The sequence below is a fragment of the Echeneis naucrates genome, chromosome 17 (genome assembly GCF_900963305.1).
Source record: "Echeneis naucrates chromosome 17, fEcheNa1.1, whole genome shotgun sequence".
NCBI lineage: Eukaryota > Metazoa > Chordata > Actinopteri > Carangiformes > Echeneidae > Echeneis > Echeneis naucrates.
In genome coordinates, this window is record NC_042527.1 from 12,610,575 (window position 1) to 12,635,522 (window position 24,948).

General features: G+C 43.8%; 1 protein-coding gene across 1 annotated transcript in view; it reads right to left on the bottom strand.

Moving 5' to 3' along the window:
- The window catches only part of znf521 (zinc finger protein 521), an 88,972-nt gene that overhangs the window by 27,966 nt on the left and 36,058 nt on the right, over positions 1-24,948 (bottom strand). Inside the window, 3 exon segments of the mRNA XM_029524804.1 lie at positions 18,669-18,753; positions 18,893-20,782; positions 20,784-22,402. Coding sequence (XP_029380664.1) covers positions 18,669-18,753; positions 18,893-20,782; positions 20,784-22,402 — 3,594 coding nt within the window.

The following is a 24,948-nucleotide window of genomic DNA, read 5'->3' on the forward strand; positions in this document are numbered from 1 at the left end:
GAGACATGACATACATTTCATTACACTTAAACCAACGGTGGGTTCAACTCAGAGCCCTGGATTTCCAATGGCGTCTCAAAGGATGGAGTAAGTGTAGGTATAAGAGAATGGTTTTTACAAAGAACACAATGGGTAGGTGGACAAAGGCAGGCAGTTGGATTAATTGCTTGGGGGCTCATAGGAATATTTTTATAAGTGCTCTTTAAAGCTCAATTTAGTGAGTACGTCATTCTGCTGAGCATTTAAGTGCATAAAATGTATGTAAATCTCCAAACTCCAACTGCAGTTAGTACAATTAATAAAGTATTGTGATTTACCCACATTTAATAAGTTTATATTTCTAATATAAAGTTTATTTTAATGTCTTAATATTTTCTGGTACAATTACAGAATGTAGTTCTCATTTCTACAGACATTATTTAAGTTAAATAGCCTACAGCACCAAAAGTGTCCGTGTTAGTTGCCTTCTGACAGCTCTGTTTAATTTCTGCCCAATAAACAAAACCTCAGACAAGCAAGAGAGAAGAAAACAGCACTTATCCCAGACATGCCCAGAGTGGTCTTTTCAGTGAGAGCTCTCCTGGCCTTGTAGAGAGACTACTTGTCCATTAAGACTGTCAGAGGATGCTCTCAGAAATGAGAGGCCATATCTCTGAAAAGGTCTGCAGGGAGCATGCTCAGACAGGGGCCGGGGCTGAAGGAGAGCGAGCTGGATGGGTGTAGTGTGGTGGCCGAAATCCGCACAGGGTTAAGGGAATCCACATCCTGCGTCTGCTGTACTGTATCATGGCTGGACATTGTCTCTCTGTCTGTGACGTACTTTAAAGACAATTGCTATCATCACTGCAACATTATGGAAAATATAATTTGCAGTCTAACCTACTTTGCTTTACAAAGAAATGTCTATTTAACATTCCTTAGAGTATTATTAAAAAGGCTATATAATTACAAAACACTATTATTATTGCTCGCTTGGGGGGAGCCCTCGCTCATTAAGCTTCTAACACGTCGTGGGTTTTGATTATTCTATCAGCTTCATTCTCTTATTATAGTGACAAACTCCTGCTATTTTGTTGCCAATCTCCTTCCAGCTGTCATAGCGTTTGAAAGATCACAAAAACCTTCAAACACACTTGTGATATGTCTTCAAATTCACCAGACATTGCTTGATTCCCCTATTGAATTTGCAGGATTAACTTGAGGAGGAAACGTCTCATATTTCTTAACTGGTTGCTATGTCTGACATCAGAGTGTATGAAATTCTAGCATACTGGTATTGTCCAGGGGAGGGAACCCTCACTCTAACCGTCAGCGCTCCTCCAAGTGGGACAGAGATGATTAAAACACACCATGGCTGTGACTGACAGACTCCCCACTGCTTCTAGAAGATGACATGTCTCCAAGTCAGAAAAAGCAACTCCTCTAATTTTAACTCTGACTACAACACCGAGCCCCTTTGTCAAAACCCACAAAAAACAGCCATGCTGAGATTCTTAACCACAATAAAAGTGATAACTAAACAGACAAATAAGTTTAAAAACAACAATAGGGAGGGAGGAGACAAAAGGGCTGAGAAGGCGCCATTTCCCTCTGGTGCACACAAACAGCAGGAACCTGTGAGCTTGTGACAACACCTTCAAACATTTCTGTTACTTTCACAGAAATATCTGATGCTGATGCTCCAATGTGATGCTTCCGCTGCAGTCTTGTCCCAGCGCACATTCGACTTGGCAAGCTCTTGGTTACCAAAAAGAAAAAACACCCTCCTAACTGACTGTTTGACATTTGTCATGACAGGAATACAGTGAGAGGATAGGAGAATAGGAGTAAGAGGTGGGAGGGGAAGGGGAAAATGGAGGAGTGGCAGAGGGTGATCGATGTGTGAAATTGTATGTGTGAAAAAAATTATTTGCCGTTCTTTGGGTTTGTTGCCATTTTTTTCATGATAAGGAGGACGTTAGTGGTGCTGGTAGGGGGGGGGGGTTTCCTGTTATTGTCACATTGAGTAGCGAGCTCAGGGTCGTGTACTAAATGATTCACAGAAAACGGAATCTTTTACATTGGCGTCAGCAATTCAGCCGGGCGCCCTTGTGGGGGAATTCTTTTTGTGTGTTTTTATTGAAGTCTGCACTGAGTGCGCCCAAAAGCTCTGACGGGGGGCCCCCGAGGGCGCTTGTCTTCACCTCCAAATCATAAGATGGAGAGACGAAGCTCCCTCTGTGCTCTGAATTATACCCCTCAACACCCCCCCTTGCACACAGACCCGCAACCCTGCCCTCCCCACCCAAAAAATAAAACAGGCAGAGAAGAAAAGCTTTCAGTAATACAGTCCCAGCGGAGGCCTCCGCGATCGCTCTGCGCTGCTGGAACAGCTGACAGGCTCGACACGGCGGGTCCAATCCCTGCGGTCTGTCAGAGTTGGTGCTACAGCATGACGGTTAGTACTTCTCTAGGGATGTGACTCCTTTGCCTGGCCCAATGTGCCCCGCACATGACAGGCCCCTTCTCTGACCCATGGAAGCTGTGTGGCGTTGCCCCAATTACAGCAGTGGGTAGGTGAAATTCTAGGTTACATGCCCCCTCATGCATCTTTACCTCTCCCATTCTCCCCGGTGAGATGGAGACCCATCTGAGACTCCTGGCACATTTAGACTCAGTCAGGGCGGGGTTGGGGGAGGCAAAAGGGGCAGAAGGAGTAATTTGATCATAGGGCACAGCTGCATAAACAGGGGTATCGAGGAATTTCTGTCAGCTTGATGGAATTACTTTGCATGAATGGCCCCTCTCCCCCCCGCAAAATGGGCTATTTTCCACATGTCTCAATGAATATGACAACCTCTCCAGCAATACGAGTGTACTAGTGGAACGGCGGCCCAAGCCCTGAGTTTTTTCTTGAGCAGTGAAATTTCCCCTCTTTGGCTGCCTTTGCTAAAGACCTCGTCCAAGTCCTGCGGCCTGACCTGTCAAAAGCAGCCCCATCCTCTCTAAAATGCCCAAACAAAATAAACCAACAACCGCTGGCAGGGTCAGAGGGCAGCTGCTCTGGGTGCCTGGACTCAGGCGGGCCCTCTGATTGGTAGAAAGGGCAGTGAGTAAAAGGGAATCTTTTCAAAGTGAAATCTCCAGCTGATGGCTTAGAGCTCCACACCCCACAGTTTGTTTCTCTTGCTGCTGTCAGGAGTTTTGCCTGAGCCATTTGGAAGGATTAGAAAAAGTGGGGGAAGAAAAAAAAAAAAAACTCATACGGGCAGATCGTGTGTGCTGTAGGGTCTGAATGATGGCTCCAGGACCCCTCAGAGAGTGATAAACCTTTGACCTTGACAGCCCCCCGTGGTGACCCCTGACCTCTGGCTTTGTGCCACAGACACAGTGAGACAGGTGCAGGCTGGAAAGTGACCACACCCACGCTGCCCAGGCTAAAATTTCCCTCATCTAACCTAACTGTCCTGACAGTCTGGACTCAAACATCTATTTATCTATCTACCTACCTATCTATCACCAAGCAGAAATACAACTGATTTTACTTAGGAAATTACAGTTTACATAGAAATATGCAGATATTAGATTTGATTAAAACCTTCAGTACAGCAAAACAGTCTTACTGCTTTGATAAAACACCATATATCATTAGATTATTATTAACAGGTAAAGGAGAAATGGACAAACTAAGATAGCGGTTCAGAGCTTCTAAATGGTAGCTAAAAGTCACTCGTCAGTCTACAAATGGTTCCATTCAGTTCCATAAAAAAAACAAAACACTTTGTAAAATGATACGCAATGTTGTGTAAGAAATCCAAAATTGGATGCTATTAAAGCAAAGGTCTGTGGTGAGAGGAGGCACAATGACACGTCACGCGGCCTCATTTTCTGCTCCGCAGCAGGCTCTAGCTCCAAGGTCGCGCCAGTCCACGCCAGTCTTTCTGCGGATCCATTTCCTCTCCCTAGGCACTTCCCTCATGTTGTTGGCCCAGTGATTCAATGCCTTGCATTAAGAGCAATTCACCTGCCTCCGGCATCCCAGTGGCATAGGTCCCCTGGGGAAACCAGGTGGAGCATAAAAAAGTTCCACATATGGTAAAGTCAAGCTGCTCGGAGGCTGCCGAGTGTCTGCTGTGGGGATAGAGGCTCCTAAAAGGCCCAGCTGGTACTTGGAAAAGGGCTTCTGCATTACTACACCTCAGTGTCTGTTTGGGCTCCCCTTTGGAAAGTGTTGGCCGGCGCACATGACCAGCCATTTTAGATTTCTCCCTCTACCCCGCCTCATCCCTCGCTCCCTCCCGCTTTCCAACTGGTTCTGTATCCAATTGAACATTTGGTCCTCCACTGCTGGTTAATCAAATTCCTCCATCTGGCCCCCCTATCCCTGTGGAACACAAAAGGTGCAGCCTGAGCCTGGGTCCAAGTGCATATTGGGAGGGAGGAGGGGGATAGAGACAGGGACTGCCTACCTAACTTACACAGCCCAGTCAACTAGATCAGGTAGAGAGCACGAGGCCAGGCCTGATCGTTTTGGGCAAACAGGAACAGCTTGGGACTAAGTATCAGAGCCCTGCTGTTCATAGAGAGCTCAGGGACGGCAGTGGGTTCACATGACAGTAGGAGGGTTTTATGAGCTAATACCTCCACATACACTGCAGAATACAGAATAGAGTGAAGTCTAAGTACTACTGGCTACAACAGAAGGGAAGCACTGCCATAAGACTCTGATGTTATTCAATCTCCGTGGCAGTAGAGGGCACTGCTCTTGAAAAAAAAAAGAAAAAGAAAAAAGAATAGAAACAAAATCATTGCCCAGGAACAAAGAAAAAAGAAGGAAGATGGAAATAAAGACATTTCTTCTTAAACTGCAAACTTGCTTGTTGTCTTCCTACACTGCTTCCTTAAGTTCAAAGTAGCAGTGTGTCAGTAACTAAGCAGTGTCTAAGCCTGTACTCTGATCAAAAAGAGCTATCTTAAGATATCACACAAAGCCAGCAGTGATCTTTTAATCCCCTAGAGAGACCCTGGAGCCTTCACAAAATATCTCCTTTAACTACATATTTATTAGAAGAGACCTTTAAAAAAGTAGTCCTGCCGCACAAAGTTAAAGAGGTTTTAAAGTGCAGTCACTTCCACAAAATGCTTCCCTTACAACTATCTAGTTGATCACGACTGCTCGGTGCTCCACTTCAGCAGGTGATCGGAGTTTAGGTGAAGACAGGGGACATAAACTCACACATACAGAAACACATGGCATCTCAAGTGCTAGCTCTTCCCATCCATAATATCTATTGTATGATTTCTATTCATGTCCGACCATCCTTTCCCCTGCCAGGTGGCAAAACATGTGTCAATAATTAAACTGCTTTTACATAACAGGATACAGGAACACAATGCAATTTGCTCCCCATATTTCATTGGGCCTTTATGAAAACACATGAGAGAGTGTAATTAATCAAACCACTGGAATATGTGAACGGCAATTTCCACTTAATGGCACTTACAGGGATTGGGTCCCTTAAGCACCACGTTCTGTCTACCAAACGAGCGGGATTCATTTTCATCTTCATAGTTCAGACATTAAAATCTGGTGTGGGTGTTAAACAAAACCCATTTGACATTAGGAAACCTGAAAACAACATCAGATTTGGTCCACATGTTCTGGTCCCAAGGTTTTGGACATGCCATAACTTCTGTATGTTTGGCTGAAGTTACTCTTGAACGGAACAATCACGTGTGTATGCAACTGATGTGATTGGGCTTCAGAAATTAATATTGTTTTTAATGATCTTGCTTTGACCTCAAACCTGAGTGTATGTTCTGTATTCACCTAACCACAGGAGGTTAACCACCTCCCAGCCAGGGACAGGAAGAGGATCATTCTCTGCTTTTAGTGGCTTTCTGTGAGAAGATGGCCCTAGTCTAAATGGCACCCATGTCCCTAAAAGTGTTTGTCTCTCCCCCACCTCCCTCTCTTTATCTCCCTCTGCCTCTCCAAAGACTCCTCTAAGTGCAGCATCTTGTTTCAGTAATTCAGCCAGGGTAGAGACAGTGGAGAGAGGAAAGTAATCGATTTCTCTCTCATTTGGTTCCTCCTAGACTTGCTGTAAGGCCTCTTAAGGGAGTTCTGGACTATTGGACAGGACAATGTTATGGGAAAGAGTGTCATTGCGTTTAAGGTCATTGTTACACCAAGGCTTCATTTTGAGTGTATTTTTATTGGTGTACTGAACGAAGTAGACAAACAAACAATGCTGCCGCAATTTCCAGGATGGCAGACATCAAGATGTGCCCTCTCTGTTCATAACGGCATTGCCACTCTGAATGATACAGAGAAATATCACGCACCACAGCAATATGATCCAACACAGAGATACTCTGAAAACTGCTAAGTACCAAGCTTTTAGGAAGGACCATAGGTAAACCTTGTGTCTATAAAAAGACATCATGGCTACATTATTTAGAGGAAATGTATGATTACTATTTCTGCTTCATGGTTCATATCATCCCCCCACCCCCACCCCCAAAAAAAGGAATAAAGAAAAAGGAAGACTGGAACCAGAAACTGCCAAATAAGAGGGTGGAATATTGTTGTATTTTTCTACTGGATATCTGAAGAGTTTTACTGCAATATCAGACACCCACCTATTTCTCTCCCATTTTTAATAACATAGCTGCTTATAAAATAACTTTTTTTTTTTCAAGGAGAGCATTTAAATTCAGCATGTATTTTTTAATGAAGATATGAAGAAGGTGAATTTCAAAAGGTATACCTTGTATTTTGGGATAAAACCAGCATGTGTATAATAAAAGTAAAATACCTTAGCGATATGTTGAGCCATTCTATTGACTCTAACAATGTGACATGTCGAGTGCATCTACAGTTACAGTCTCAGGTGTATAACAGCAGGCAAAATACAACCAGGCTGTCTCCCTTAAGATTTAGCATTATTTGGCAGTAAAGTCCTCCCTCAAGCCTTTCAAAATCACAATCTGCTCTCACCAACAGGTTTGTGGTTAGTTCTTTTTCCTTTTTCCATTTTCTCTGTATTCGAGGTCCTTTATGGTCTCTCATCATTCACTCTGTGTTTCAGTTCCATGCCAGCCTGCTAAATTCTTAATAACAGTTAGTAACTCTCAGGTTGAGCTTCCATTCATTTACATCTGATTGAGATATTCTTGCACAAACCAATTAAAAATGCAATACAACTACCTGCAACTTTTGGCATGTATTGTTTCCAAAATAGACAACAATCTTGTGTGTCATTAAGAGTGCGGGAGCCACAATACAAACAAGACAAATCTATCTATTGTTTATTACCTCCTAAGGCTTTTTACCCAGAGGGGCAGAATAAGAAAGGGAGGGGCAGAGGTCAGCATAATTACCATTCACTCTTTCCTTAGAGTCAGGCAGTGCTAAGACATGCATTGGCAAATTCCATGGCAGCATTGTATATCACATTACCATAAAGCCCCAAAGAGCTAACCTTTGTTCAATTCCATTTGATTCTGAGAGAGGAAAACAGTCTTACTGACAGCCTCATCCTGCATCAGTGTTTCAAGGGTTCAGGTGTTTGTCTTTCAGTCTTGTGACTACTTTTGCTAAAGATGTGCTATTCCAAAAATAAAGTGTCAGGGGATGTGGGGGATCATTGAATCATCCTGGGTAGAATATCACATCATCTGGAGCGCTCCAAGGTTCAGTCTCAAACTATGCTTTCGAAAAAAAAGAAAGAAAAAAAAAAACAAACAAAAACAAAAAATAGTAATACACAGTGTTTAGCTCCAAGCCACTCTACATACAGAGTCCAACTAAGTAATACCCACATTTTGTCTTACAATTATATTGATTTATATTTTTTTATCTGCAATACATAGTGTTGCCCCTGGTATAGCTGATAATTCTTATGACAAACAACAAAGTACAAGCATTTGCAGCATCAGTACACTCTAATATGCCAGTTGACTGAAATGAGAGCACGGACGTGAAATACTGTTGCTGAGAGAGGAGGCTTAGTGATGATGTCCTCAGTCATGCTTAAAACCAATAGCTTCAGCTCTTTGTGGCAATCGTTAGGCAGCATGGATGGACAAATGTTGCCATGGAGGATGAAAGAAATGTAAAGATATGAGGGGCCAAGTAGTAAGCAGACACAGAGTGACAGACACATACCACATAAACCAAAGAAATAAAAACACCGGAGTGGGCAAAGAGTGCAAACGAGTTGGAAAGTGGAACGACGGGAAATAAAGGAAGACAGCAAGAAAGCTAGAAAGAAAGAAAGAGAGAAAAAGAGATCTGTGAATTTCCCCTTCCTCCCTTGAGACCTCCCTTGATGCCAAGCATTCATCATCCAGCCTCTAATATCAGTTATTCTGTGGCTCCTCTGCTTACAGCAGAATTAATTTCTGCTTTAATTACTCTCATCGGCGGAATGCTGATGAAGGAGAGGGACGAGGCATTCTGGGACTCGGGCCTCATTCCACCACTTTAATTTGAATGAATTCCACCCGGAGACGCTGGCAAACAACTGGCAGCCGAGCCCCGGGAACCACTCTGGGACTGCGCAGAAGAGCTGCAGCCATGGCCCCCACCAACCTAGCTACCTTGTGTGTGTGAGTGTGTGTGTGTGTGCATTTGTATGCCTATGTGCATCTATTGGGTTGTGTGTGTTGAGGGGAACGCGTTCATTTTGTACAAAGCTTGGCGTTGAAGTGAAAAGGTAGCGAGTGGGAACACACAAGACGGGTTGTAGAGAGAAAAAAAAGAGGATCTACAGGATGTGAACGTGCATGTGTCCTAGAGTGCCGTGTGTGCATGTTTGCTTTGACATAAATGTACTCTGGGCTATGGTGTGAAAAAGTAGAGCGTCTATAGAAACAAAATGTAAATGATTTCACAGCAAGAGATAGTGGGAGCAGATCCATATGGACAAAAAATATATGAAATATGAACAGCATTACTGACTGTAGTCCACCGCGTAACACAAGTGTTAGCAAAAATCATTAATAGTTAATTTGATTATTCCAGATATGGCACATCATACTCCAAAACAAAGCCCCCAGTCCATGTATCATACGCCAACTAGCAGTATAACAAAAAGGAGAAATAGAAAATGGCTGTATGAATAGGAAAAGGTTATGTGTGTGAGATTGACACAGTCCATGTTTGCATCATAAAAACAACAGCAGAAACAGTATAGTATCACAATCCCGGCAGAGGAGCAGAGAGAGGGGCCATAATTGACTTTTCTCCAAGCCAGCTTGGTAGTTACAGAACATAGCATATTGGATAAGGATTGTGATTGATTATGTGGGTCTGCCATACCGATTTTGATTAAATGTAACCATGGGTTTCTTTTCCAAGCGCTAATGAAGCAGCAATTTGAAACTGAGAGACTGGATGATGCTGAGCCAGGCTGCCTTCAGCCGCTCACCGTCAATCTGTGCGTAGATGCCGCTTCAAATCAGTAGTCGTCCTACAACATCCTGCTGCTGTTTCTCTGCTATGAGGGAAAGCTATATGGATTAAGTAAAAATCTTTTTTTTCTTTTCGGCAATTAACACAATTACAAAATCTAATAAGTTATTTTGTGAAAGTCTGTTTCAATAAACACACACAAACTCTCACACACACACACACACACACAAAAAAAACAACCCAAACAAAGAAGAACCCAAAACAGTATTCGTGCTCTGTTGCTGCAACTTGGAAATTCAATGAATAATTAGGTGGCATGAATCTCTGAGGCGAAAACATAAATTTCCCCTCACAGCACAGTAACATAACTATAATTAATGTATGTGCTGACATTAGAGGAAGATGCTTATAGTCACATGAAGTCATTCACTAGTGGTTTTTAACTTCACTCCGCAAGACATAGCACAATTCATCTCCTCCAGGTTCACGTTCAGAGCCATCCCTCCTCTGGTTCAGCAGAGGGCAGGGAGATAGGTAGGTTTGACCTCCACTGACCCTGAAACCTCTGGACAGGTGGGCGGTGGCCTGCGTGCACTGTCCATTTTGGCAGCGGCTCTCCTCCCCTCACCGGCAGGGAACTCAGGCCATGATGAGCAGCTGGGTCGCAAACACTAAGCACATTAATATCTTCTTAATGATAATAATCATTATGGCATAAGCACCTTCCCCAAAGTGGGAAGGCTCACAAAATGTGCCAGAGAAGCATCGTCGTTAAGGTAAAAAAAAAAAAAAAAAAAAAAAAAAAAAAAAAAACAGATGAAATGACTCTTTTAATGGGCAGCAACTTACAGCCACCCGGATAATGCAGACACTAATGTAATAATGTGATAATGAGATCCACCGAAGACATGAGGGAGACCAAAAACTCATTGAAACCAGTGTGAACGAATAAATAAAAGTTGACAGAGTTAGCACTGTAGATATTAATTTGATCATACAGACTGCATGCTAATATAGACTTAACTGTATTGCAGGAATATGTTTTAATTAGTACAGACCATTGCTGCGATTTCTTCATGCTTTAAGGCCTTTCTGGAGTTAGCAGAGTTGCTCACCACCTTGTCTCCTTGTGCCTTTGAATCCATGAAGTGGGACATTGCACATAGCATTTCCCATATACTCGCCTCATTTAATATAACTGTCAGTATTCACCTATCATAGGCCATTATCTCTCTCATCCGCATTCATTATTGAAGCTAATGATCTGTTGTCCTCTCTGCTCCCTATTGAAGGAGGACTACATTAAAAGTCTCTTACTAACTTAATTAGTAATTATAAATGTTAAAGATTAATCAGAGAGTGAGTAGCTTAAGGTTTACGTCTCTAGGCAGTGTCGGGACAAATGGAGAGACAAAGAGGCCATGTCGCTTCAGTGTTCACCCTCCACTGTCACGCTGGAAACGGAACAAGACGTATAAAAGAAATGGAAGTGTGACCATTTTACTTCTAATGACTGCCATTTCTCTTTTGTATCAATGTCTTTGCTTACGTACAGATAACCATAAAACAAAATACTTATATAAAAAACATATTCATATGTGGAATATGAGCATGTGTGCTTTAGGCTACCTTCCAGCTAAATATGGCATGTTGCTTCCTCTATATAACCTAGTGGCACTACCGTAGTGGATATAATGTTGTTAAAGGAAGCAGCATTTAATATAGTAACCTATGATGCATGCAGCACCCACATTATCTCTTTCTAACAAGATGGAAATAGATCCCCTTAATTAAATCCTGGGTGTACACTAATTCCTTACTGAATCTGCACCTCTCTGACAATTCTACATCAGCAGCACCGTGCACTCCAGTAAACATATAAGCACTGCTATCAACATTAAACCTTAATAACTAATAAAGCTTTCATCCAGGGAGTTCCTGTGCGATTTCCATTAATGTGAGGGGGGAATCGCCCAGGACCATCTCCCTGTTTTCCGGAGCAAGTTGACGCTCAAGCCGGCGGGGTCGGTACTGTTGGTGTAGGAGGAAAACAAGACAGAAGTTTATCTAGTGTTGAGTTGTGGGATGATAGAGATGCAACTTGCATTTTGGCCTTAACTTTGACTTATGAAAGAAACTGCTACACATTTATTTCACCATTGTTTAAATGTCAATTATAGCAAATCTCAGTGTGAAAGCAAGACAAAGTAAAAGTAAATAGCAGCTGACTCCTGTAGAGACGAGCAAAGATTTGACAGTAAGCGCTGCGAAACCATTTGGTAGATCTGCCCTGTTCCTTTTGGGAGGAAAATGGTGATGCTTTGACTGTTGAACAGGGAGCCCTATCACGCAAGACACTCACAAGAGTGGGGTGATGGTGGGGGGCTGGCCAGTGGCCCACCCCACCTGAAACCTATTAGAGAGCTTTGGAACATTCCACAGGGTTCTTCCACTTTGGCCAGAGGGCATCGTAAAGGCCCTCACAGGGAGGGTCGGTCGACTCAGACACAAACAAACAGCCAGCAAGGTGAAACACTAAAACTAGAGTAGGATGCAGATAAGAATGACATCTGACTACACTGAAAATGGTATTTTTTTGTGTTGTAATAAGGAATAAGCTTCGCTAACTGACCGAGGACCGGGTCCCTGCAGAAATTTAAAATACGGTCTAAAGCCCAAGATTACATTTTCTGCACTTAGTTTGTCTTCATAGTGGAACACTACGATTAAAACATTTACCGTTGGCAAGCCATGTAAAACTTTTATCAACTTTTTATCAAATGGTTTGCCATCTGGACTTAAAACAGTAGGGACCCAATAGTGCACTGACACTAAAAACAAATGAATAAACACACACAACCTGCTGCCAAATTTCTTGGAGATGGCCCTATCTTCTCTGCTGTGTGTGTGTGTGTATATATGTGTTTTAGTGGTACCAAGGCCCATCTCTTTGGCTGGATCTGTGTCCATGCCTCAGTGTTATGCTCACTGGGTTTAGCTCTGTGGGTGTCTGTGGCCTCTCCTCTGGCCGCCCGTGTCCATTTGCTCTGCGGGTATGGCAGGCCTGAGCTGACAGATGGCCGCCCCTCTCCATTCCGCTCCAGAGTAACACAGTAACTGGTTTTTCCTCCGCCGTTGACCTTGCCACAGCCAGCCAGCAATCCAGGCTGGCACTCGGCCTGTCGAACAGGAGGGTAATGAAGTCCAGCGCTGCTCACATGATTATTAAGGCTTTGACGCTGGGGGGCCTTTCAGAACCCTATCCCCCTCCCCTCTCATCCCCTGTCTGCCATTCACACAGCCAAAGTTCGATGAGGATGGTCATTCGTTACATGGTACTTTGGAAAACCACCATTGTGCACCATAAAGCTAAAGCTAAAACTTTTTTGCTGTACTCTTTTGGAGTATTCTAACACAAATCTCTCAATACCTATGAAGCGTACTTTATAACAATTTAAAGGGCAGCATTTGAACTGTTTCCTATCCAATGGAGTATGTTAGCAATTGCTGTCCCGGGGTGCCTGTCATTCCAAAAACGCAGTCAGAGCCACTACACAAAGTTAGATCAGACCTGTCACACGACTATTGGTGCTGACAACTTCTAAAGCAATGCAGTTCAGAAGTGGAGCACCACTTCACTCTCACTGCAATTCTCCCTGACCACAAGCATCTCTAGGCACGCTTGGAACCCTGCTCCCATCGAGGCCAGACTGGGATTTGAGAGGTGTAGGTTGCAGCTCTGACCTTTAATAAGGTAGGACTGTCTGTTTGCACTTCTCCCATAAGCCCCCCTCCAGTCAGACTGCTAAGCAACCCCATCAGACCAGGGGTGCGCGTGCACCTACGGCCTCTGTGACATCTCAGAGGCCATGGGGAGCTGGAGTAATGCAGAGGTTAATTCTGATCATCCAGTATTTATGGGATTCACTTCAGAACAAGGGTTGGCATTAACACTCTAAAGGAGACATCCCTCCTGTATATCAATAAAACATAGCCAGAAGCACAGGAAGAACCTACCTTTATTCAGGTCGCCCAAGTTCTAGGCAAGACTCGCACAGGAGGATTAAAAAAAACACAGCAATGATTCCGGCACTAGATGATGTCTTTAAATTCAAAGACATTTGTAGGATTCATACAACTAAGAATTGCGCAATTTTCTTCTATTGCATTTATTTTGTCATTTATGTTTCTGAATGATTAATTCAGCGAATGAGCACAGTTCAACCAGTCGCTGAGAGGAATTGGCCCCAAATCGCCATGGTGACACCAACATGCCCATTGCAATGCAGTGAGAGGCAGCAAGTGCTCGTTCAGAGTTTGTACAAACAGGCTGTATGAACTGAGAGCATCAGATATTTTCTCACATGTTGGCCTAGTCTGTGAGGTGTGGGGAAATGTCAGGAAAATCAATAGATAAGGACCACATCAGACTGAGCTTGTCTGGCCTAGCAACAGAGCATCCCCATGGTGATGTCAATTACCTCTGCTTTACAACAAAAACACCAGGAAGAGCAAAACAGTGTCTGCAATGCTGTAAAACTTTTAATGCAGTCTCCTGGTTACATTGAGGAATTTATAAGAAACTTCTTCTTTTTTTTTAATTTGGTTCTCTATACAGGCAGGTAGGTAACACTGCAAATGTGTGAATCTTATTGATAGCTCTTTTTTGCAGCTCACTCTGTTTTCTATTCTCCTCATGGACACCACATTAGTCAGGGAGAGGTATAATGTAACGAGCAGTAAGGTGCGCATAATTGCATATTAGCAGCAACACACTTGGCTGCACGGGAGGTGACTGCGCTAACGAACAGAGAGGTGTTATTAATCACCAATTAATAAAAGCAGGCAGATATCACACTTGGTATATGGCATGCATGGTTTCTTTTGTTTCCACTGGCTGGTCCAAGCCTGTTCTCTTACTTATTTCATAAGCTTGATCCTGTTCCTGTGCTGTGTTGTCTATTGAGTTCTGACTCTGATCCAGCCCCCTAGGAGTCAAATGAGGAGTGCTTGGCCATGTTTGTTAGCAGATTACATGTGTATGTGCTCCATGAATGAATCCCAGAAACTGAGGGAACACCATCAGACATACCTAATCAAAGAGGATTATAGGAAAAAACAAAAACAAAACAAAGACTGAAAATACCATACTCTGTTAGAGCACCAGGAGAAAAAAAGAGCTTAATGGTGTAGTGAATGTGTTGCCACCAGGGCAGAGACAGTGATGGAGACCATGTAATCAACATACAGCGGCCGAGTTGCTCCTGGGGCCCCAAGACAAGAGGATATGTGTCAAGGATAATTTGTGGCCCTTAGCAAGAAACAAAACAAGGCTTTCAGCTTCAAATACTGTTACAGTGTGCCTCATGTCTGTTCCCCAACTAACAGCCAACACAGTTTGTTTTTTTGCCAAGTTAGACCTCAGTAAATATAAAAATTTGAGCTCTAGATAGTGAGCCAGAGGAAAATGGAGAGATAGTGGACAGAGAGGGGGGCAGAAGGAAAAAGGAGAACAGAGAGGAGGAGGAGAAACTAGGGAAGAGCTAAAGGCCTCTCACTCGCTCGCCTCTCCAGCTCTGTAACGGCCCACAGTGCCTGCTTCACACAGAGCGGCCAGCTGTACAGCAAATGTGTCTTTCCCTCTCCGCCCCCGAACCTTTCCACCCCTCCAGTGCCCCCCTCTGCCTAGGCCGACCAGGCCACCGGCTCCTCTCTGTGAAAGAAGGCTCCTCCCTGACTTGGCTTCAAGCTCAGTGTTGTCACCAACCCAAAAAATCTGTAGAGGTGACCCCAAAAACACTTTTCTGGGATGTGGTTCGGTTTGCTTGTTTACAGTTGTCCTTCTGAGCACTGCCACCTTGGCAGTAGCTGCTTGGAATGGACAGGAGTGAGAGGAAAATTGGATTGCAAGCAGATTTAACAGAAATCTAAAACCCATCTCACCTTTAAAACTGTTTAAGAGTCTGTGCTTCAAAACATGTCAGGGCTCTAAAAATCCACACAGGGACATTTGAAACAGTGCGATAAATAGGCCAAACGTGCCCCCCATGAGGCTCCAAATGTCATAGTTTACAGTGAGGTCAAAGTGAAGCAATGGGGTGGCATGATGGCATGCTGATAAAACCAAACAGGCTTTTGTGTCAATGAAAGACCTTCAAAGGTCCTCTCAAACAAACAGACGACTTTTGTGAAAGCACTGTGATTTTAAATATTTTTTCCAATACTATTACTACAGCTCAAGATGGCAAGTTGAACTGATGGTCAGATTTATTTTCTAATCTCAAAGAAAAATAGCAGTAAAAGGTTTGATAGTGACTGCAGCAGCTGAAAGCTGTATAAATCTGTGTGTCTCTGGAGAAAAATCGGACACCCTCAATTCTGTAAGTGTGCCATGCCAAAAAAACTCTAAACTAAAGAGTGGCCAGCTGTCTTCTGGCCTGCTATTAAATTGCTCCTTGGATGGTGGCGATATCATTTTTTTCTCCATAGGAGTATCACACCAGGTCCCCAAACAGAGCGACCAGCTGTACAGCAAATGTGTACTGATCCATCTGGGCCCTAGCAGGCTGCGGCCTCCATCTTAAGACACGTGGGGCTGCTCACAGGCTTGGCTGGGGTTGGTCTGCAGCACACCCTTCTGCATCCAAGGCCACCTCCTTCCCTTTCATTCACCTCCGTTATTATAGTAAATGTTGAGTAGCTGTGCACCAAAGCTGCTCTTTATGTCTGAACTAGGACGTCATCATCAGAGTGTAATATCCATGCATCAAAATGTGCTGGCAGTCACACAGAAGTGGTAGCCACAAGCGCTTCGGCTTGATGGGAGGAGGCAAGAGTGGAGGCTGAGTGCACTTAGTTTAGGGAGACTATTGTATTACAAAAGCTGCTAATATGGACTTGTCTGGGTGAGACAGGCTCAGGTTTTGTTGTTCCATACACTTAGCACTATGGTTATGTCACGGCTCACCACTATATATAGAGTTATCAGTGTGAACTGACACCATGGAGCGGGGCATGGATGAAAACAACACCCCTATGAATCCAGCGTCTGCTCCATTACCTACGCTAATAACGCTGACAGCTGAGCGGAGATGACCCCAGCCCCCTGTTTCCCCTCTCCTGTGCAGATGGCCATTAAAAGGAGAAAGTGTCCCTTTTTTCAGTAGAGAAGGTAGCTTTTCCAAATGAATGCTTTTTTTCTCGTGTTTTTGGCCCAAATCGGTTTTGCCATGATTATAGGTTGGATTGAATTGAACCGCATTCTACATTTAAAGAGGATTCTTGGGAAGCCAATTTAAAACATTAGGTCCACATTGGTGTTGTGACAAAACCAAGCTGATGTTTTTTCTCTATAGCTTTTCACTCAAATGTATTTTCTTTATTTTATTTTCTCAATTCTTTTTTGTTCGCTTGTTTATCAAAATGCAGTCACTTCCTGACAACTTCATCTTTCAAACCAAATTTTCATTACGATGAGTTCTGTTTTCTCCATATTTTACAGATCAAAAAGCAAAGCAAATGCATATAACAAGAACCCCTTTGAAAGGTCTGATGAAAATCATGATCATGTTGAATACAAAGCAATGGCATATCAGAAAAGTAAGACATCAGACAATAACCCAATCACCTATCCTCCTGTTATCTTAAGCTGTCTGAATTCCACTATTATGGGGGAACTGTGTGCTTGTGCCACTGAAAGACATAAAATAACCAGTGGGGGTGTTTGTTTTCTACCCTCCCAGTGTGCTCCGTGCCTGACTTCGCGAGAGAAAGGACTAATGCTGGCATGGTACTGTATTAGGCACCCCCAGTAGAATAGTGGGTGAGCAGATCGCAAAGATGAATACAAAATACACACCTACACACTCTCAGCTCGTCTCTCTCCTTTGCAAATACACCGCAGCATCAAAATCACAAATCACATGCTTCTGATTGTTTATGCACAAACAGTGGGTCCCTGATAGAATTGCCTACCGGTCCTGATAGAATTGCCCACCGTGTTTAAATTCACCTGCGCCTAGAAGCGTGTCCCAAACAGAGAGGCGGTTTGGTTCCAGATCAATGAGTCTCTCTCCCACTGAAGACAACAGATAATGCAGTGTAATGAAAGAGCCGCCAAACGAGCTGAATAAATGAATGAATAAAGGAACGTGAGACCGGAATTCAGACGCCTACTTACTGCAGGCAAGAAAACCTGTTTTCCAATTGTCTCTTCTCTACAAATTATTCTGCCTGCATACAAATGACACCCAAAAGTAAAGACATTTCCAGAATGTGGAGGTTACTGTTACACCAGGACTCTTATTTTAGGAATCTTGTGAAAGAAAATGAACAATTTGGAATAATTTTGAAATACACAAAGTTATAAAATCAAATATCCATTTTTTCAGTTGATTTGACGTCATTAAATGCTGAGAGCCTGAAAATTACCACATGTTGTATTCTGATCTCATCTGAACAGAGTACTTACGTGAAAAGACACAATAAACAAGCCAAAAAACAAAACCAAAAAAAAAACCAAAACAAAACAAAACAAAAAAAAACGAAGAAGGAGAAAAATAACGGGAACAAAGTACAGCAGGAATGATGCAAAGATTTTTTTTTTTTTTTGAAAACTGGAATAATATTTGGAATTGGTAATTTTCTGTTTTGGTATTAATATATTTCAATAATCCGTAGACTATGTTTCCATTACTTCAAACTACTTTAAATGAGAGTGGTTTGAAGTGGAGAGATTCTGCTCCACAAGCATGCACACGTACTATAATAGACCATTCACATGCATGGGGAAATGAAGATGATGGGCACAACACTGGGGATGCATTTGATGGTCAAAATATTAAAATAATTCCACCTATTTGGTGATGTGATCCAGATACTTGTGAGCCTGAATGAGACAGGGTCAAATATTTAATTACATATATCACATCAATCCTTGATATGTGATTCAGCTTTTTAAAAAGTATATAGAAAAAAAGACTATATCTTGATTTAAAATGATCAAATATTCGTGGTGAAATTTTGGTGAATTTACCTTAATAATTTGCATATTACATTGATGATGGTCACACAAAACAATTCCTTCTAACATTTAAATCACAATCCCTAAAAGCCCCACTTATTATATTGATACTACATTGTAGAAATACTTTGGCGAAATGTAGAAAAACACATTTATAGAGATACTACACAAGCACTGTGTTTATGATTTTGTTGTAGGAGTGCAACAAAAACCATAATGAATGAAACAAAAAGAGTTTCTTCCTACCCAGCATATGATTGGCCACATGAACTTGGATGTCCCATTCACTGTAGAATACCATCTGACATTTGATGCACTGGTATGTCTTCTTCTGTAAATGTGAATGTGAAAAGTGATATTACAAATTAGATTTGATTTGATTTTTTTTTACCAATTTTAGCAAAACAATACAACATTTGGGAATTTCAGTATGTTTTGAAAACATCCAATACAACACAAATTCACAATACCTCTTCAGTTTGTGAGGGACTGGTTCTGGGCATGGGGGACACCTGGGGGGTCTTGAGCTGCCCGCTGTTGCTATCCCCAGCCTGTTCCCGATGCACTGTCTGGATGTGGTTTTGCAGCTCTGCTTCAGACTCAAACTTCACATTGCAGCTGGAGCATCTTGTCTTGGCAGCAGATGATGAGGATATGGACGAGGATGAAGAAGATGAAGAGACTGCTTTGCCTTTCCCTTCTCCAGGGCTGAGGCTTTCCCCCTGGACCCATGTGCCTGTAGTTGTAGCAGGAGTGCTGGCTCCTCCCTGCTGTTGTTGTTGCCTTCCTCCATTTACCGTTGGGCTGGAGCTCTTCGAACCAGCCACTGTCACACAGGATGCACAGAGTCCATAAGGCAGGCCGTTTATGTCCAGCTTCACAAGGTCTTGTTTGGACCGGAAATCTTTCAGACAGGAGGCGCACTTGAAAAGTTTCTGAACATGGTGTTGCTGCTGGTTCTGAGAGATAGCATTGCTGCGACCCAGGGGTTGGTTGCTGGACATGGTACCTGTTTTTTGCATGTGGAAGGTACCATGGATCTTGAGCTCCAACGTGGAGGTGACTGTCTGCATGCACACCACACAGCGAAAACCTGTCAAGGAGTTCCTTAGGTCAGGGTGCATCTGGCAATGCTCCAAGAAGTCTTCCTCACTCTGTAGTGGCATCTTACAAATGCGGCAGCTTCCTGTGTCCAGACTCTTGCTATGGGTGACCTTGTGCTCAGTCAGGGTGAGTAAGGAAGGGAAGCGCTCCCCACAGATGGGACACATGTAGTGCTTGACAGGCCCAAGGTGGGTCTGCATATGTTCCCTCAGCCCAGCCTCAGAGAAGAAAGTGCGGGAGCAGACATTGCACTTGTGGTTGCCCTTGATCATTTCAGCTTTCCTTTTTATCATGGCACTCTCACCAGGGCGAATATTGTGGTCTCTTAACTGGTGGTTAGTGAGGAGCGACTCCATGGTGTAAGATGCACCGCAGATGTCACAGCCATACATGGGCTCTGCTGTGTCCACCTCTTCTTCACTGCCATCATGGCTATTTTGAGACTCAACCACAGAGCCTGCTGCTGCCCCTGGACCATGGCTGTTAGTCAGGAGACCATGTATCTCAGCATCTTCTTTAGGCTGCCCATCCCCAACAGTTACAGTAGAACCATTAGCACCACAGTTCTGTGCCTTACCCTCAAACACACAGTGCTTCTCCCTCAGATGCTTCTCCAAAAGGACAATGGCGTGGAAGGCCTTACTGCAGAAGCGACAGTTGTACTTCTTGCTGTGGGTGGTGATGTGGCACTGCAGTTCAACCTCTGTTCCAAAGGACTCTCCACAGAAAATGCAGCGATGGGCACGGCCTTGGTTTTCCAAATGGCTGTGTTTGACATGTAGCTGTAAGTCAGTCTCATGCCTGAAGTCCCAGTTGCAGGAGGTGCAACGATACACCTTCTTCTCATTGCTGTGCTTTACAGCCAGGTGAAGCTGCGTGGAAACTTTTGAGTCAAACACCTCTTGGCACAGAGTGCAACGAAAGAACACAAAAGTATGCATGTCCAGCAGGTGCTTCTGCAGGTCATCCACTGAGGTGAACTGCTTGTCACAGCTTTCACAGATATAATAAGTGGACGTAATAGTGAAGTGAATTGTCACATGCTTTAGCAGGGACTCTTGGTTGGGGAACTCTTTGTTGCACTGTGGACAGGTCAGTTGAGGCTGCAGGCCATCCAAGTGAGTTTTTAGATGAGTCTGAAAAAGGTCTAAGTTTGTATACTTGGCCCCACACTGGTTACATATGAACTCACTGGCAGTGCGTGCAGCTGAGCCGCCTTGTTTCAGCATGGTTGGTTCCACAGATATTGGAGAAGAGGGACTGAGGGTACGCAGGGCTTTTTTTTCCATTGTTGATGTAGTTCAGTGCCAGTGGAATGTTCTTGTGATTCTCCTTGATGTGCTTGTTGAGCTTCAGCACACTGTTGAATATGGGAGAATTGGTACAGTATGAACAGGAGTAGACTTCTACTATGGGCTCCTTGGGGGTTACAGCCAAGGGGGAATCAAACCGCAGGCTTCCCCCATCACAGTGAGTCTGACGAACGTGCTCCTCCAAGGTAGCCTCTGTCAAGAACCCCATGAAGCACTGGGGACAGAAGAAGGCGTTGCTCTCCTTGGCCACAGGACTAGGGAAACCATGGGAGCAACGGATGTGCTCTTGGAGTGCGTTCAGGTCACTCAACACCTCAGGGCAGAAGTTACACTGAAGGAGGGCATCAGGCAAGCTGGCTAACAGAGCAGCATGGTCTTCTGCATTGTGGACCTGCTTAAGATGTTCATTTAGATTTAGTAGAGAGGGCAGAACTTCCAAACAAAACTGGCAAGTGTGAGCCTGCTCTGGCTTGTCCAGATGCATGGTTCGCAGGTGAATCTGAAGCACAGCCAGACTGGAGAATACTTGCTTGTTGCAATAGATGCAGCTGTAGGAGACTTTGGGCTGTTTGGAGGAACGTCCGCCCATGTCTGATGTGTTCTGAGCAGCCCGCTTTCTCCTGCCCCTTGTCTTGGGCACAGGTGGTGCTGTCTCTACCATTGTGGAGCTGTCAACAGAGAGGTTAGAGTCAGGAGTGGTGCTAGAGACGGAGGTGTAGCCCACTGTTAGCAAGGAAGGGCTGTTACTATGGTTACTTGATTCAGGGAGCTGGTGGATGTCCATGTGAGCATAGAGGTCCTCAACAGACAGAAAGTGCTCAGAGCAGATAGCACAGGTGTGGCCCTTTCTGTCTCGGCTGTGGGCCTGGTCAATGTGGGTCAACAGGGTGCCTTCGTCACTGAATGGCTCATGGCAGTAAATGCACTGCAGGGTGGCACCCAGGCCTCCATCTTCTGATGGCGAACACTCTGGGTGGCACTCAGCGATGTGCCTCTGGAGCTCTTCTGGGACATCAAAGCCCTCCTCGCAACGGCTGCATTTGCGCGTTTCTTTCAGCTTCCATTCATCAGCTCTAGAAAGGCTGGAGGTGCTGCCATCTTTGCCCCTTTCGTGTACTTGCATGTGGCCATGGAGAGAACTGGAGGAAAGGAAGCCTCGGCGGCACACAGGGCACTTGTGGGGTTTGTTGGAGGCGTGAGTTTTCATGTGGATTTTGAGGTGATCACTGCGGGAGAAGGCAGAGTCACACTCTCCACAGTGGTACTTCTTATCGCCGGTGTGGAGCTTTACGTGTCGATCTCGGCTGCGCTTGTGCTTAAACAGACGGCTGCAAAAGGTACAGCTGAAGGGGAGTTTATCGCCGTGACTCTGTTCGTGACGCTTCAGGAAACTTAAGCGACTGAAGGACTTGTCACAAAATTGACATGGGTATGGCAGGCCAGGGCCCCCTTCCTCCTCCCCAAAGTCATAGTCCTCACAGTGTCCTGGAGAAGTCTGATCCTTACTGGAGGGAGATGATGCTGGCCAAGAACACGACGGGTCATCTTCAAGATCAGCACCATCTGGAGAAGAACATAGAAAGGGAGAACAAAGGCTATTAAGGACAAGTCAGAAGAAAATAAGATGAAGTGACTGTGTTTAAAAGAGTTGTTTTGTAAGACTGTATTAGCATCTCATTTGTCTCACTCTTTGAAATAAAAAAGGTGGACCACCACAGTGTTATTTGTCATAATAATTATTAGGTTGTAGTGTATGAATTTTGGAAATCTTTGCAACTTAGACCATTTTTTCTGTGGTGGAAACAATACCTCTCCTTAGGTGTTATCTAAAAAGTTACATGTAAATATGCACTTTTAAGTATAATTAGAGAACAGAATAAGTTGAAATACTTTTACTACAATTAACCTTGTATGTGGCCGTGTAATGGCTTAGCCCACTGTGACTCAAAACACAATCTCGCTGACATTTAAAGCCAGCACATGACAATGGCTTTACTTTAGGATGTAAGCCTGGCATGAGGTAAATTAGAACATTTCCATTATTCTTGAACAATTACTTGAAGATATTTTTGAAAAACAAGAGTCCTTGAAATGACCCAAAGACAAGTGGAAAAAAGAAAACAGGGAAAAGCGGCTTTGAAAGTGTAAGAGAAGATTAAATGTGCAATTTAGACTACATACGACTATGCATAGCCTTTAGGAACTTTCCACTCCAAAACAGATGAGTTTCATGAAACATTACCTTTTTGGAACATCAGTCAATAGATATCAGATTATAGAATATGCATTATTATCATATTTGTCTGTGTGGATTGTACTAAGCCGTGAGGCAACTGATACTTCATAGATGAATGCACTGGTGTAGGAGGCAGGGAGGTGGGGGGGGCCGAAAGGAAAAAAGTACAGGGAAACGGAGAGGGGAAGACGACAACCAAGTGACTAACAATCCCACTCAAGGACAAGCAGGTGCAGAGAATGACCAGGGACCGCCAGACAACTGACAATATGGCCCCCGCTCGTTTTACAGTGTATTTAATGTGTCCCTATTCAAATCACAGGTTGTCGACATTCCTTTCCACTGTTTCACTGCACAGCGATATGAATGGAAAACACAGACCACCACTTTCCACGAGTTCAAAAGGTTACAGACCACTTCTTCCCGCTGCTGAATTCTAAGTGGTGTGAACTTCCTTACCTAAATAAAACAACGTAATCCCAACCCCTTCAGAAAAAAAACTGTGTCAAAAGGCCAAAACTTGAAATGGGAAAAACAAGAGGAAACTGCAAAGATTTATGAGAGGGACGAAGGAAAAGCATGAGCTCTTTCCAGGATCTAACCTCTATACTCTCCTTCAGCTGACAAATCTAAGTCTCTCTCTCTCTACCCCTCTCTGTTGTTTTTGTTGGGAGATCTGCCCTTTGTCAGGATATCATGCCCTCTCTGAGCACTTACCCCCATCAGGGCCTATCTTCAGGAAACAGATGGGGTCGGAGGCCATTCCCTTGCCCCTCCAAACTGCTGAAAGCGGCACATTGAGAGCCCACCTCCACATCGTGGCCCTCCCGGAAACCTCCCACCCCTGGCAAGGCGCCCACTCTGCACACACATCTCACTCAAGGAGCAAACCCTGCCTGATTTACTTGCTTTATCTCTTATACATGTCTCAATGTTTTGTTTTCTCTCTCTTTCTATCTCTCTCTCTCTCTCTCTGCTTTGAGGGAGGATGGGTGACTCAGTGCAATGCCCTCCTCCACAGAGGGGGCGGATCTGCCCTCTCTCATACTGCCTCCCAGGGTCTAGGAGAAGAAGACAGTGCAAGAAGAATGACCCCAGCCAATGCCTTACAGTCATACATATTGGCTTTGAGACAATAGCATAAAACAAACAAATAAATGGGCCTGGATACAAGGCTAAATGAAACTGTACTGCCTTAAATGAGGCTATCTTTGCCTTGAGACATTGCCGAGCTGTCAGGACAACCTCATTCCATTTTTTTATTATTATTATTTTTTTTTATTTTGCTGTTGTTTACTTACTTGTTTACTTTACTAGTCCAATACCACATATACATATACGTATCTGGTGGGGGCATGTGGGAGTCACAGAGAGTGGTTGAATTCAACCAACAAAATATCAAAATGTTAAAAATAAAACCAGCATATAAATATTTGCACAAAATGAGACAATTAATTTAACTTACTAGTACAATTGTCGTACACAGTGAGATGTGTGCTTGTTTGCTCTCCCTGTCTCTCACATACACGGGCTTTCAGTGATATACCAGAGAGCATGCACATGCTGCGCATTCACTCACAGTAATAAACTCACACACACACACAGACATATATATATATATATGTATGTCTGTGTGTGTGTGTGTGCGCGCGCGCACATACATGTACACAGAAGACACAGATACAAGCGCAATGACCAAAACAAGTGTGTGAACAACTGGAGATGAAAGAGCAACCTTCCTCTGGAGACTGCAAGAGGAAAGCAAGAGAAAGGGACTTGTTTTTTTCCTTCTTCACCCAGACAAGAAATGCCCAGGCCTCAGCAGCAGCCTGAGTAAATAAAAGAACGGGCCTTACTTCCCAGTCTCTCGGGC